At 44.5% G+C, this 15565-nt stretch overlaps 1 protein-coding gene across 4 annotated transcripts in view; it reads right to left on the bottom strand.

Moving 5' to 3' along the window:
* The window catches only part of LOC108175847 (zinc finger protein 39), a 53989-nt gene that overhangs the window by 13204 nt on the left and 25220 nt on the right, over positions 1-15565 (bottom strand). Inside the window, exon 1 of one of the 4 annotated variants that reach the window (XM_051834328.2) lies at positions 4178-4673. The exons of 2 other annotated variants lie outside the window; for them this stretch is intronic. In XM_051834328.2, coding sequence (XP_051690288.1) covers positions 4178-4341 — 164 coding nt within the window. In that variant the 5' untranslated portion in view covers positions 4342-4673. Of the gene's footprint in view, positions 1-4177; positions 4674-15565 lie in introns of those variants that run through there. One more of the 4 variants, XM_051834330.2, reaches the window with a different exon arrangement.

The following is a 15565-nucleotide window of genomic DNA, read 5'->3' as shown; positions in this document are numbered from 1 at the left end:
TCAGATAACGTGTGTGCTAAGGATGATAACCTCAAGTCCCCCTCAATACTAGCATGGTGAACCGACAGCACTGGACACAGCTGATACGCCCTGTCCTAGTCAGCAGACTGGTGGCGCCCTGGGAAGTTCCAGAACATGACTGATAGACACCTGGACCCCAACCAGGTGCCCTTTTTCCCTGGAGTGGCAAGGATAAAAGGAGAGCTCTTTTCACCACTCCTCATCCCCTTGGGGATGATGGCCTAGTGAACAAGGCAACTACTAGACCAAACTCCATCAGAGCTGATGTCATCAGCCTACTGCCAGACCTCTCAGCAGGGGACCTCTCCAACTCCTCATCTCCCTTCCAGCCTACTGCCCACAGTGACAGTCATCCCAAGACTTCCTGCCTGTAACTGTTCTGAGATCAATCTCTCCAAGCGGTAAGAGACTTCAGACCCTGGACTCTTGACTTCTCATGACCCTGATACGATCCTTGAGAATGCATTTATAATGATATTCACTATGTGTAATATTAAGGAATGTGTCTCGACCCTATGATTAATACCATATGCTTTGCTGTACTTATATTACTATAGTTGGATTGCCTTTGAGATTGCTTTGATGCTAGGTGTGTGTTAAGATCTGTGGATTGGGGTGGGCACAGCAGGTTAAAGCCTTGGGTGAAGCACTGGCATCCCATATGGGTGCAGGTGTAGTCCTGGCTGCTCCTCTTCCAATCTAGTTCTCTGTTATGGCCTGGGAATGCAGTAGAAGATGGCCCAAGTCCTTGGGCCCCTGCATCCACGTGGGAGAGCCAGAAGAAGCTCCTGTCTCCTGGCTTTGGAGCGGTGCAGCTCCAGACATTGTGGCCACCTGGGGAGTGAACCAGCAGATGGAAGACCTCTGTCTCTCTGGATCTACCTCTCTCTGTGACTCAGTCTTTCAAATAAATAAAATAAATCTTTAACAAAATGATCTGTGGATTAATGAACATAACTATATAGATTGGTATGCAGAGTAGTGAAGCCCTAGTGTGAATTGGTGTGAGCAATAAAAACCTTTCATTGGAAAGACAGTCTGTGTCCATGGGTTCCTTCTTCCCTGTGCTCTGACATGCCACCCTTAAGCCCTGACAAGCTGAGTGACAGTAGGCACTCAAGACATTTGCTCTTTCTGGTCACCTGCCCCCACATCTAGGGATCTCACCCAGTCACTTCATTAGCATAAACTTAGCTATTATCTGAAAAGGCTGTGTTATGCAGAATCAGAGCCACAAGTATAACTCAGGAAATTCTAAGGGTTTTAGGATCTCTGTGCCAGAAAGTGAGGGCAAATCCAAATAAGTATTTATTATACAAGGAACCCTAAGGAACTCTTTAAATTCATAAACTTTCTCATTCAACAGAATCTGACCGTCCCAAACACTCTCTATTGATCAAACTATGATGACAAAACCAATTCTGAAGATGTAAAACTAAACTGCTGTGTGCCCAAAATGTATTTGCTTTCTAGGTCTCACATCACTTAGCTAGGGTAGTTTTCTTTGTCCTGAAGTTTTTCCTCCCTTCACAAGGCTAAGAGATTCCAGAGTTCATGGATCCCTTCTGCCTTGTCCTTTCAATGTCAGCCTCTACTTTAGCTGATAATTCATCTCCAAGGAATGAGATTTAGAGTGAGGAGGAGAACATTTTACTTTCCCAAGGTGTTAAGAATATAGATGGAGGATATACAGCAGAGACCCTCAACCTCAGGGCACCGGCTACTCCCAGGACAAGCCCTCCTTCCTCCTGCTGCTCTCCAAGCAGACACAGTGGCTGCCATTCACTCCTATGGACTGTGATGACTGGGGGCATCTTGGGTCATTACCCACAGGTGGTTTTAAAAGGACATGGGAAAGAGTAACAGGTTTGTAAGATGACATCACTCTAACTTTCCAGACCTCAAATCTATGACACTTTAAGATTTATTTATTTATCTGAAAGGCAGAGTTACAGAGATGCAGAGGCAGACAAAGAGAGACCTGTGGGAGACCTGGAAGAAGCTCCTGGCTTTGAATTGGTGCAGATCCAGCCATTGTGGCCATCTGGGGGAGTGAACCAGTGGATGGAAGACCTCTCTCTCTGTGTCTCCTCCTCTGTGTAACTCTGACTTCCAAATAAATAACTATTTTTAAAAATAATGGAAGTGGAACAGCCAGGACTGGAATCAGTGCCCATAAAGGAGGTCGGCACTGCAGGCTGTGGTCTTACCCACTACACCACAGCACCGGCCCCCAATCTATGACATTCTGATAAGAATGCAGGAGATGTGCAAAGATTTTTTTTAATTACTTATTTTTTATTTGAAATGCAGACAAACAGAGGTCTTCCATTTATTGGTTCACTCCTGCAAATGCCTGAAACGGCATCAACTGGAGCAGGCTGAAGACAGCAGACCAAATCCAAATCTGGATGTCCCATGCTGGCAACAAGGACCCAACAACCATCATCACCTATGGTCTCCCAGGGAGTAGACCAGCAGGAAACTGAATCTGAAGCACAGGAAGGACTCAAACCCAGGCACTCCAATTGGGCTGTGGCCATCCGACATCTTCTGCTCCAAACATCCATTCCAGCACTATTATATTATATTATATTATACTATACTATACTATATTATATTATATATAAACCCCTGGAGTATCTAGTAGGTATACTCTGCCTTTCTCTCCTATGAAATACCCAGAATAGAAAATAAACCTTTCAAAATGTTATAAATTATTCTGTGGAAAAAAAAAACAATTAAAATATAGAAGCTTAATTAAGTGTAGCAAGGGGAAAATATTTTATAGTGTTGTAAATTTCAGTGGGGAAGCTGGCATTTGGCAAGGTGGCAGAGATAAGAATATTTAGGGATTATCAGGCTTACCCGTGTGGATTAAACATGGTTTAATCCCATCTTAAACCCACGGGAAAATAAACCCAATTATGAGATATTAAGAAGTGGTACCATGGGGCTGGCACTGTGGTGCAATGGGTTAATGCCCTGGCCTGAAGCGCTGGCATCCCATATGGGCGCCGGTTTGAGACCCGGCTGCTCCACTTTCAATCCAGCTCTCTGCTAAGACCTGGGAAAGCAGTGGAAGATGGTCCAAGTCCTTGGGCCCCTGCACCCACGTGGGAGAGCCAGAAGAAGCTCCTGGCTCCCAGCTTTGGATCTGCGCAGCTCCGCCCGTTGCGGCCAACTGGGGAGTGAACCATCGGACGGAAGACCTCTCTCTCTTTGCCTCTCCTCTGTGTAATTCTGACTTTCAAATAAATACATCTTTTAGATGTATTTATTTATTTGCAATAAATATTTTGAATAAATCTTATTTTTAAAGATTTATTTATTTGAAATATTTCAAATAAATAAATCTTATTTTTTTAAAAGATTTATTTATTCATTTGAAAGTCAGAGTTAGACAGAGAGAGGAGAGGCAGAGAGACAGAGGTCTTCCGTCCAATGGTTCACTCCCCAGATGGCCGCAATGGCCGGAGCTGCGCCAATCCGAAGCCAGGAGCCAGGAGCTTCTTCCTGGTCTCTCATGCAGGTGCAGGGGCCCAAGGACTTGGGCCACCTTCCACTGCTTTCCCAGGTCTTAGCAGAGAGCTGGATAGAAGAGAAGCAGCCGGGACTACACCTGGAGCCCATATGGGATGCCAACACTTCACGCCAGGGCATTAACCTGCTGTGCCACAGCGCCAGCCCCAAATAAATAAATCTTAAAAAAAAGAAGTGGTACCACGTGGGACCTTAGAGGAGGTGATGAGGATACAGCTGCTCATGTTTAACGGCTTTACGCCTTATCTACAGAAGGGCCCGCATACAGAAGCCCTTTAGCGTTGGCCTCTCCTGTGCTCCCTTCCTTGGCCACTTGGTCTCGGGGCCATCTCAGGCCTCTGTCAACAAGGCCACCACCAGATGCTGCCCCTGAAACTTAGACCAAAACCCTAAGACGAACTTCAGCAACCTGTAACACTGTTATTACAGCAGAACACAGACTCGGGTCCCAGAGGAGGGCTGAGCACCAGACTGCAGCCTTGCGACTCTGATTCCCAGCTCAGGAACCGGGGCCCTCGGGGAGAGGAACCACAGGACCCCAGAGACCACAGCGCCCCCCGCCATGAACGCCTCACGTGCATTCCGCATTTCCTAAGGACACTTCCGTCCTCACCGCACAATCTGAGAAGTGGGGCTATGCACCCGGGGCAGCACGGAGAGCGCTCTGGGTCTGAGCCGAAGTCGCAGCGTGAGGAGCAGGACAAAATGGCCAGGGTCCTGGCTGTAGGCCACATTCACATCCCGCTGACCACCGGGAACGGCCCCCACACTCGCCATTTCCGGCTTCCACGGAGTCCCGGGCGCTCCGCAGGGCTTCAGGAGTGCGGACGTTCACTGACTGCTGAAGCCTAAGCCACCTGCGGCCTCCCTCAGCGCACAGCAGCGAAGCCCAGTGTGTCGGCCAGAGAAGAACCCGCCTGGTTCTGCAGTGTAGCCCGGAGCGCCTGAATAGACAGTTCGCACAGCCAGTGAGCACGCATGACGTCATAGAAGAAGCAGCCAATCAGAATCGCCCCGAGCACGGGGGCGGTCACTTGGGGTTGGTAACCAGGCGGGTAGTGAAGGGTGAGGTCTGGGCTCGGTCGGAGGCTGCCTTTCCGTCCTCGGGCCTGACTGTCCGGACACCAGGGGGCGCTGTCTCCTCCCTGATGCCCTCCCCGCCCCCTCCTGGGAGCTTAGGACCTGCAACACGTGCTTCAGGAGTGACCATTTACCAAATGTTTATTGGATGCAGGGTCTTTTTCCTCATAGGCTTGCGTTATTCTTAGGTATTGATTTCAAAAATATTTCAGGATATAGGCTGGCGCCGCGGCTCACTAGGCTAATCCTCTGCCTGCGGGGCCGGCACACCGGGTTCTAGTCCTGGTTGGGGCGCCGGATTCTGTCCCGGTTGCCCCTCTTCCAGGCCAGCTCTCTGCTGTGGCCAGGGAGTGCAGTGGAGGATGGCCCAAGTGCTTGGGCCCTGCACCCCATGGGAGACCAGGAGAAGCACCTGGCTCCTGGCTTCGGATCAGCGCGGTGTGTCTGCCATAGCGCGCCAGCCGCGGCAGCCATTGGAGGGTGAACCAACGGCAAAGGAAGACCTTTCTCCCTGTCTCTCTCTCTCACTGTCCACTCTGCCTGTCAAAAAAAAAAAAAAAAAATTTCAGGATATGACATAGGTTAATCCTTTTTTCATTTGTCTTCTAAAAATTCCTGCTGCTTTTAAAAAATAATTCCTGGGGTGATGATGTGGTGTTGCAGGTAAAGCCGCCGCGTGCAGTAATGGAATCCCATACTTATCCCATATGGGCTCTGGTTTGTGTCCCGGCTGCTCCGCTTCTGATCCAGCTCTCTGCTGTGGCCTGGGAAAGCAGTAGAAGGTGGCCCAAGTTCTTGGGCCCCTGCACCCGCGTGGGAGGACCGGGAAGAAGCTCCTGGCTCCTGGCTTCAGATTGGTGCAGCTCTGGCCATTGCAGTCATTTGGGGAGTGAACCAGCGGATGGAAGATTTCTCTCTCTCTGTCTCTGCCTCTCTGTAGCTCTCTTTCAAATAAATAGACAAATGTTTAAAAAAAAATTCCGTTCCTAATCTGTGTCTGGTCATTTAAAATTATTTCCTATGTGTTTCTTGCTGGTGCACAGTAACTCACTTAATTGCATATATTGCTCCCTTTCCTAGTAATTTCACTTTATTCGCTTATCAGTTTGTATTTATTTTTAGATTATGTTATCTCTGTATATAATAGTGTCATCCACATATAATTTCTTAAAAATTACTCTTCATAGTTAATGTTTCCTTAGTTATATTTTCCTCACGATGTCTCCAATACAATTGTTGAGGAGAGAGAATGAGAGATGGTTTCTTTCCATGGATAAAGGTTTGAAGGCTCTGTTAATTATACTGTTACTTATTGGGCTAATTGTAAACAATCTTAATTGGAATAAGGAATGTACTATTTTTACTATTCTGCTATCCCTTGCTTCATAATTTCCAGATGCTGACTTTTATTAAATACTTTTGATGGAACAAAGACATAAGGCTCAGCTATTCTTGCTCACTGCCCAAAACATCGACAAACATTGGAATTTATTCCTTGCCCTTGAATCTAAATTGGATCTCATACCCTATCACCTTCATACTCCATCCCTCAAGGCCACCTGAAAGACCAGTTCCAGGAATTACCTCCACCTGCTACCCCTAGCCCACCCCCACCATCCCTAGCCCTCCTAGAATATAAAAGGCCCAGCCCCTGGGTGTTGAGGCCTTCTGCCATGTGTTCCATCATGTGCACACTGATAGCTGGTCACCTACCTCTATGAGTTTATTTTCTCTGAATCAATTCTGTCTGGCTGTAATTTCAAACACTGCCTCCTCTCTATTCTGTGCCTCTTTTCCTAACAAATTTTTAGTATTTAGTCTAAATGATCACATAGAGTTTCTTGTATTTTTCAGACACATAGAGGAGTTACAGAATTTTAGTGTTATTGACTTTTATCTTGACTTTTTAATAATATAGTATATTCATTGCTATTAATCTATTATGCTTTCATGTGGTTTAGTTTATGTAACAATATTTTGCTTAAATGTTTCCGCTTTTTTTAAAGATTTTATTTATTTTTTGTAAGGTGAAGTTTCAGACAGAGAGAGGGAGATACATAAAGAGAGAAAGGTCTTCTATCCACTGGGTCACTACCCAAATGTCCACAAAGGCTGAAGCTGAGCCAAAATGAAGCCAGGTGCCAGGAGCTTCCGGGTCTCCTCCACTGTTACAGGGGCACGAGCACTTGGGACATCTTCTACTGATTTCCCAGGCCATAGCAGAGAGCTCATCTATCCATTTCTTCTAGGTTTCCCAATTGGTTGACATCCAGCTCTTTATAGTAATTGTTGATGTTTTATTTAATTTCTGTAGCGTATGTTGTTATATTTCATTTTGCATCTCTGATTTTAGTGATTTGGTTTTTCCTCTTTTTTTTTTTTTGGTCAACTGAGCCAATGGCATGTCAATTTTGTTTATGTCTTTCAAAAAAAAAACAGCTCTTCATTTCACTGATCTTTTGTATTGTTTCTTTGGTTTCAATTTTGTTTATTTCTTTTCAAATTTTAATTATTTCTTTCCTCCAACTAATGTGGGGCTTGGTTTGTTGTTTTTCAAAGTCCTCTTTTTTTTAAAGATTTATTATTTATTTGAAAGTCAGAGTTACACACAGAGAGGAGAGGCAGAGCAAGGGAGAGAGGTCTTCCATCTGCTGGTTCACTCCCCAATTGGCTTCAATGGTTGGAGCTGTGCCTATCCGAGGCCAGGAGCCAGGAGCTTCTTCCAGGTCTCCCACATGAGTGCAGGGACCCAAGGATTTGGGCCATCTTTTACTGCTTCCCCAGGCCATAGCAGAGAGATGGATCAGAAGTGGAGTAGCTGGGACTTGAACCAGCGTCCATATGGGATGCCGGCACTGAAAGCAGCAGCCTTTCCTGATGTGCCACAGTGCTGGCCCCCCTTGGTCCTTGAGATGCATTGATAGCTCATTTATTTGGTACTCTTCCAGTTTGATATCATACCGGGGATTCTGTGCAGTGAATTCAGGCAGAGGGAGAGGCTGGGCAGCGACCACAGTGCTGCCGAGTGTGTGTAGGGGCTGAGCGGCAGCCGCTGTGTGCACGGATGGGACAGGTTGCCTGGAGACCCCGACCCAGCCCACACACCCACAGGTGGCAAGGGGCACAGGGAAGACTGTCCCAGCAGTGGACTGAAGTCTGCAGATTGCAGAGCTGACCACGGGGAGGTGCAGGGCCCCCTGCAGGGAGTTCCAGCAGTTCCACCAACTCCACCTCCCCTTCTCGGGACACAAGCTCCACGCACTATTCCCCAGCTTCTGAGGCGTCCGGCTTCCACTACACAGGGGGCAGAGCCAATCAGTATCCTCTGTAGCATGGAGGGCAGTGACCTGGGGTTGTTCGGCCTGCGGAAGTGAGGGGAGAAGCTGCTTCTTCCACCTCCGTGACTTCCCCTGCAGCCGAGGCCGCTGCACCTGCTGTTCCCACAGGGATCCGTGAGCTGGAGCTGGCAATGACCTGCTGCAGGTGTCTCCATTTGCTGACTGCTTGTTGACTCCTGGGCCCTTGTCTTTCTTCGCATTCTTGGGTCATTGTTCTGTTCGGTCATTTACGTTTTATAAATTGATTTGAAGAGTGCCTGAAGATATTAAATAACTTCATCTTTTTTGATTCATTGTCTTGTGACTATGTGTCTCCTAGTCTGCCTGTTTTCCACTAGTATTTTCTCTTTGTTTCTTTCTGGTACTTACTAGTCCAGTTGGTTTTATATACGGATCTGCTACCCAGAAGTGTGCTACATCCAATAATCAGTTGCAGTTTGGGAAGATTAAGCTAGTTATCTTTGTATATAATAGTGTCTTCCACACATGTTGACAGTTGTATTGCTAAAAATCGGATCTTTTATCTTACATTTCTTTGTTTCCCTGACTATAGCTCCAGTACAGTGTAAAGGAGAGATCATGACAGGAAGCAGCCTTGTCTGGGTGGGCTCCTGAGGAAAAAGCCTTCAGTGATCCTGTATTAAGTAATCTGTTGAAGGCTAACTTTAGACAATCCTGATCTGATTAAGTGAATCATTATTTTTAAATATTCTTGCTAACAGTTTCTTTTTATGGCTGGATGCTGAATTTTATTAAATGCCTTTTAACATTTAAGCTAAATACTCCTGTAATCCCTTGTATTCTTCATCTACCTGGCCGATTTACATGTTTTTTGTTTCTTTGTTTGTTTGAGACTGTTAAATACTCTTGTACTTTTTAGTGTATCTTGCTTGTCATCGATCTATTAGGTTTTCATATGTCTCTTAATTTATATACTATTTTGTTAGAATATTTGTATATCTTTATGAACGAGAAGGTCTTTAATTTCACTCAATTTGTATCCTGCTTCAAGTTGCATCATATGTGTAATAGTGGCTTCCAAAAAGAAATTTTAAAATATTCAACTTATTTTCAGTTGGGGCAAGTGTGGGAAACATTTTATTTTTCTTTCCTTCCTTAGAAGTTTGGACTATTCCATAAATGTGGACCTTCAGTTTTGCTTGTGAAGCCATTTTCAAGTTCTCCTAAAATTGGCTCAACTTATTTTTAGATTATATAGTTTTTTTTTTTAAACTTAAATTTTTTTTTAATTTTTTTTTTTATTTTTGACAGGCAGAGTGGACAGTGAGAGAGAGAGACAGAGAGAGAAAGGTCTTCCTTTGCCGTTGGTTCACCCTCCAATGGCCGCCGCTGCAGCCGGCGCACCGTGCTGATCCGATGGCAGGAGCCAGGATCCAGGTGCTTTTCCTGGTCTCCCATGGGGTGCAGGGCCCAAGCACCTGGGCCATCCTCCACTGCACTCCCTGGCCATAGCAGAGAGCTGGCCTGGAAGAGGGGCAACCGGGACTAGAACCCGGTGTGCCGGCGCCGCAAGGTGGAGGATTAGCCTATTGAGCCACGGCGCCGGCTCTATATAGTTTTTTTTTATTATTTATGTCCTATATGTGTTTTTGGGAAACTGGTTTTCAAAATATAGTGAATTTTGGTATCTGTAGTCCAATTTTTACTCCTAAGAATTTCATAAAACCCTCTTAGTATCTTTGTAAGTTCTATGTGCTCTATGAAAATGATTCTGTTTTAATTTCCTGAAATTGGCTATTAGCTAATTAATTTTCTTAATATTTTTAAGATATGTTTTATCCTTGTGTATTTCTGTGGTATATATGCTACTGTCAGCAGTTCATTGATGTCTGCTGTTATCTTTCATGACTTTATTTTATTCTTCCAGCTTTTTCTTTTTAGATTTTTAAAAATATTTATTTTTTATTTATTTGAAAGGCAGAATTAGAGAGGAGGAGAGACAGAGAGATCGTCTATCTGCTGGCTCACTTCCCAAATGTCCTAATGGCCTGGGCTGGACCAGACTGAAGCCAGGAGCCTGGAGACCCCTCCAGGTCTCCCACCCAGGCACAGGAGCCCAAGCACCAGGGCCATCTTCCACTGCTTTCCCAGGTGCTTTATCAGAGAACTGGATTGGAAATGCACCAGCTGGAACTCAAACAGGCACTCACATGGGATGCCAGCATTGCAGGTGGCAACTGAAACCACTATGCAAAAACTCCAGCCCCTGTCTATATTTTCATGTTATATTTCATTCTAACTGGGTAAATATATAGAAGCATATATGCTGCATACTATGGTGATACTTGGCTGGCTTCCTAGTTACATGTCAAGATTGTTGTGGGGCGCACCAATTAAAACACAGTGAGTCTTTGAGGTCAAATTGGAGTCTTTATTAGGCAACTGGCGACTGCCTTTCTTAAAGAGCAAGTCTGGCAAAAACAGCAGCAAGTTGCAATAGTGGGGGTTTTTAAAGGCAAAACCACATTCTGTTATCAGCAGTTCATCATGATACATGACCATTTGCTGGTCATTCTCTAAATGGTTTCAATAACCAGAGCTGGGCCAGCACAAAGCCAGGAGCCAGGAACTCCATCCTAGTTCACACAAGGAAAAATCATGACTGGCAGGAGCCCAAGTACTTGGGCCATCATCTGATAGTTTCCCAAATACCTTATATGGCATTTGTATTGGAAGCATAGCAGTCAGGACTGACACAGACATTCTGGTAAGGGATGTTAGCAGTGCACGTGATGACCTGACCTGTGGTGCCGCAATTCTGGCCCCATGCAATTCCGTTAAATATGTATTTTTCACAAAGTAAAAAGTGGTTATACTCTCTTAATCTTCAAATTCCTTTAACAGCAATAGCTAGAGTAGTGTTTGAATGAGCACTTCAAAGTCAGGCATCTTGGGACACTTTAATTAAGTCAACCAACAGAGAATCAACATTTAAAAGCTAACTGTTCTCAAGGGTGGCACTGTGGTGCAGTGGGTTAAGCCACTGCCTGCAATGCTAGCATCTCATATGAGTGCCAGTTTGAGTTCTAGCTGCTCCTCTCCTGTCTAGTTCCCTTCTAGTTGACCTGGGAAGGCAACGGAAGAGGGCCCAAAAGCTTGGGCCCCAGCTCCCATCTGGGAGACCTGGATGAACTTCAGGCTGTTGGCTTCCACTTGGTCTAGCCCTGGCTATTATGGCCAGTTAGGAAGTGAACCAGAGGAAGGAAGATCTCTCTCTATCCCTGGCTCTCTGTAACTCTGATTTTCAAATAAATGAATACACCTTAAAAATGTTGAGTTCTCACATGCCTTCCAATTCCTTCTTGTTTGAAGTCTAAGAAAACAGTCATCAAAATGTGCTTGCTTCATACTATTACCCCATCAATACCCAGCTGCTGTGGAACACATCAAGTACTAACCCACTGGGGAGCAATGTAATGCCAGTCCATGGATGGAAATTTAGAACCCCACACTTGGTGCTAGAGCCAGTTACTACCATTAACTCACCACGTTAATTTTTTCTAAATTCTGTGTCCCATGACATCACAGAGTTGTAAATCTGCCTTGGTAGGAGCATTTACATTGGCAAATCTTACAGAATATTCCCCTTCCTTGCTTTGGAGAGCTGATTTAGCAGCACACCACTTGAAATTGCAAACTTGAATCATAATTGAAATACATTATATGTGCTATGATGAAGCTTTGCAGACTTTAAGGAAGCAGTTAAGTCAGGCAGGTCGAGCCCAGAGGATATTTCTTTGTGACAGCAATGCAATAAGCATTTTGAAGTTTCACATATGTTTTTTATTGCTTTTAGAGTCCCACTTGGAGAGGGTAGCAGACACACTAAATCATACATACTGCCCGAGTGAGCTGGAACAATTGAGGTCATCTCTAAATGTTACAGCCTCCAAATCTGTAAAATTATTTCATAGGTTTTTATATATTTAAACATTTAACAAATCCTAATTAAGTACTTTCATGTGATCTATAATGGATTAGATCTGAGAATTAGATGGTGAGGATTAGCTTTTGTTAATGCAAAAAGTGTGTAATGAACATTTTACAGAAACCAAATTTATAATAAATATGTAGAAGTGAATGATAATTCTTTGGGTATTTGGATCTCTTCAACAACTTAAAGACACTTGAGAAAATTTTTGAGAACATGTATGCCTATACAAGCAGTTATATACAATTTTAGAAAATTCATGAATCATTGTATGCCATTCATTGCCTTTGTGTCTTTGTAACATTTATTAAAATTTTGGAATTTTACAAGAAAATGGAAATAATGTAGTGAATCACTTTCATGAATACAGCAGAGAGAAACATTGGGGAATAGACTGAGGACATGGTTTGTTTAGATTTAGAGTCAGAGGATGTAAGTGTAGGGAATAACAGCTGGTATTGTGTACAGTTGGTTAATCTGCTGCCTGCTGGCATTCCTTCTCAGACCAGTTCCCATCTCAGCTGCTCTGCATCCAATCTACTTCCCTTCTTTGTGCCTGGGAAAGCAACCAAAGATGGCTCAAGTATTTGGGCCCTTGCCACCCATGTGGGAGACCTAGATGTAGTAAAAGGCTCCTGGCTTTGGCCTGGCCCAACCCCAGCCATTGTGACCATCTGGTGAGTGAACTGGAGGATGGAAGATCTTTGTCTCTCCCCCTCTCTGTGTCACACTGCTTTTCAAATCAATAAACTAAATCTTAAAGAGTGAGGGAGTCAAATCAAAACCATAGATGGTAGTGGATGTTGTGGCATTGCAGGTAACACCACCACCTGGGATGCTAGCATCCCATATTGATGCCGGTTTGATTCCCGGCTGCCCCACTTCTGATCTAGCTCCATGCTATTGGCCTGTGGAAAGCAGAGTATGGAAGACCTGGAGGAAGCTCCTCTCCCTTGTCTTCAGCCTGGCCCAATCTTGGCCATAGAAGCCATTTGGGGAGTGAACCAGTGGGTGGAAGACCTCTCTCTCTCTCTAGACCTCTCTCTCTTAACTCAAATAAATAAATCTTTCTAAAAAACAAAGATGGTTTTGTGTGTTAATGTGGAGAATTGAGTGCATAAACTTTACTCTTGGGTTCAGATTTTTTATATTGCTTTTTTTTGTCTTTTGAGTGGCAGTGTAAGAAAAATCCACAAGTAATTTTCTTTTCTTTTCTTTCTTTCTTTTTTTTTTGTAAGGAACATTCCTTTCAAAAGTCTGGAGAATGGTTGCATGATTTCCTCTAAGCTTTAGTGTAGAAGGTTTTTTAAATCCCCATAAGCTATTTCCCTTGTGTTGATTGTTCCCTACTTCTTCACTCAAAGTAATTGGTAAGTTTTACCTTACCTGAGAGTTTTCAAAATATTTAAATGAAGCATTTTAACTAATCTGCAGTAAAGCAGCGAAAACTTTCATTGCTTTTTATAAGCTTTGGACAGAAAAACATAAACTTTACTTTGAAGTGGTTTTTAGAATTCTAAATACAGGGGTCGATGCTGTGGCATAGCATGTAAAACTGCTACATGCAGTGTCGGCATTCCATATGTGTGCCAGTTCAAGTCCCAGCTGCTCCACTTCTGATCCAGCTCTCTGCTATGGCCTGGGAAAACAGTAGAAAATGGCCCAAGCCTTTGGGCCACTGCACCCACGTGGGAGACCCAGAAGAAGCTCCTGGCTCTTGGCTTCAGATGGGCGCAGCTCCGGCCATTGCAGCCATTTGGGGAGTGAACCGGCAGATGAAAGACATCTCTCTCTCTTTCTCTCTCTCTCTCTCTGCCTCTCCTTCTCTGTGTGTAACTCTGACTTTCAAATAAATAAATAAATCCTAAAAAAAGAATTCTAAATATTAATACAGAATAGATAACTACTATATTATCAAAGAAAAACTAAGGATTTATACTTTCAACAAATTCATAGTTTTATTAGAAGGAAAGGCTAATTATCTTACTGTGAATTTAGTATTAAAAGAAAACCTTTTCCATGCAAAATTATATATATTTAAAGTTTTATTTATTTGAGAGGTAGAGTTACAGACAGAGAGGGTGAGACAAAAAGAAAATATAGGAATTCTTCCATCCACTGGTTCACTCCCCAAATGATGCAGTGGCTGGAGCTGTGCCGATCCAAAGCCGGGAGACAGGAGCTTCTTTTTTTTTTTTTTATTTTTGACAGGCAGAGTGGACAGTGAGAGAGAGAGACAGAGAGAGAAAGGTCTTCCTTTGCCGTTGGTTCACCCTCCAATGGCCGCCGCTGCAGCCGGCGCACCGCGCTGATCCTGGCAGGAGCCAGGAGCCAGGTGCTTTTTCCTGGTCTCCCATGGGGTGCAGGGCCCAAGCACCTGGGCCATCCTCCACTGCACTCCCTGGCCATAGCAGAGAGCTGGCCTGGAAGAGGGGCAACCGGGACAGAATCCGGCACCCCAACCGGGACTAGAACCCGGTGTGCCGGCGCCGCAAGGTGGAGGATTAGCCTATTGAGCCACGGCGCCGGCCCTTTTTTTTTTTTTTTTTTTTTTTTTTTTTTTTTTTTTTTTTTGAGACAGGAGCTTCTTTCAGGTCTTCTTTGTAGATGCAGGGGCTGAAGCACTTGGGCCATCCTCTGCTGCTTTCCCAAATACATTAGCAAGGAGCTGGATCAGAAATGGAGCAGCAGGGCAAGAACTGGCACCCATATTGGATGTTGGCACCACAGGCAGAGGCTTAGCCTACTAAGCCACAGCGCTGGCCCCACACAATTCTGTTATAATTTGTATTTTTAAGAGCAACAACTTTAATGGCCTCTCTTGCTGTGGAAAGCCTTTCCCACACAGCAGACAGTGTGGAAAGGAGTCTTAATTTCTCAGCTTCTGTGTCATTCTTCTAGGGAAAGATTTTGGTTGGCCTTGTTTGGACCTATCACTCCTGCCAAAGATGTGACAATCTATATCATCTATATCTATATTTTTCTATATCTATATCTATAGTCAACTTCAAAGTTAATGGAAATGCATATAATGAACAAACTATGAATGAATTTCAACTTTATTTTGCATAAACTTATCTTTTTAAAAAGTTGTGTTTATTTTCACCTACTTGAAAAGGAGAGAGAGAAAGAGAAGAGACAGGGGGAACCAGATCTTCTATTCTCTGGTTCACTTCCTAAATGTCTGCTACAGCCAGGGCTGGTCCTAGCCAAGGCTAGGAGCCAGGAAGATGATCTTGGTCTCCCATATGGGTGAAAGATGCACAAGTATTTGGCATCATCTGCTGTCTCCCAGGATTCATTAGCAAGGAGCTGGATCAGAAATAGAGTAGCCAGGGGGCCAGTGCTGTGGCATAGCAGGTAAAGCCACTGCCTGCACTGCTGACATCCCAAATGGGCACCAGTTCAAGATCTGGCTGCTCTATTTCTGATCCAGTTCTCTGCTGTAGCCTGGGAAAGCAGTGGAAGATGGCCCAATTCCTTGGCTCCTGCACCGGTGTGAGAAGACCTGGAGGAAGCTGCTGGCTCCTGGCTTCAGATTGGTGCAGCTCCATCCATTGTGCCCATCTGGGGAGTGAACCATTGGATGGTGTCGCTCCCCATCTTCGTGGAGGAACGACACAGGACCCTG

This window comes from Oryctolagus cuniculus, chromosome 2, assembly GCF_964237555.1.
Source record: "Oryctolagus cuniculus chromosome 2, mOryCun1.1, whole genome shotgun sequence".
Classification (NCBI taxonomy): domain Eukaryota; kingdom Metazoa; phylum Chordata; class Mammalia; order Lagomorpha; family Leporidae; genus Oryctolagus; species Oryctolagus cuniculus.
The sequence above is the reverse complement of the archived record's forward strand: the minus strand, read 5'-3'. Positions and strand labels throughout refer to the sequence as shown.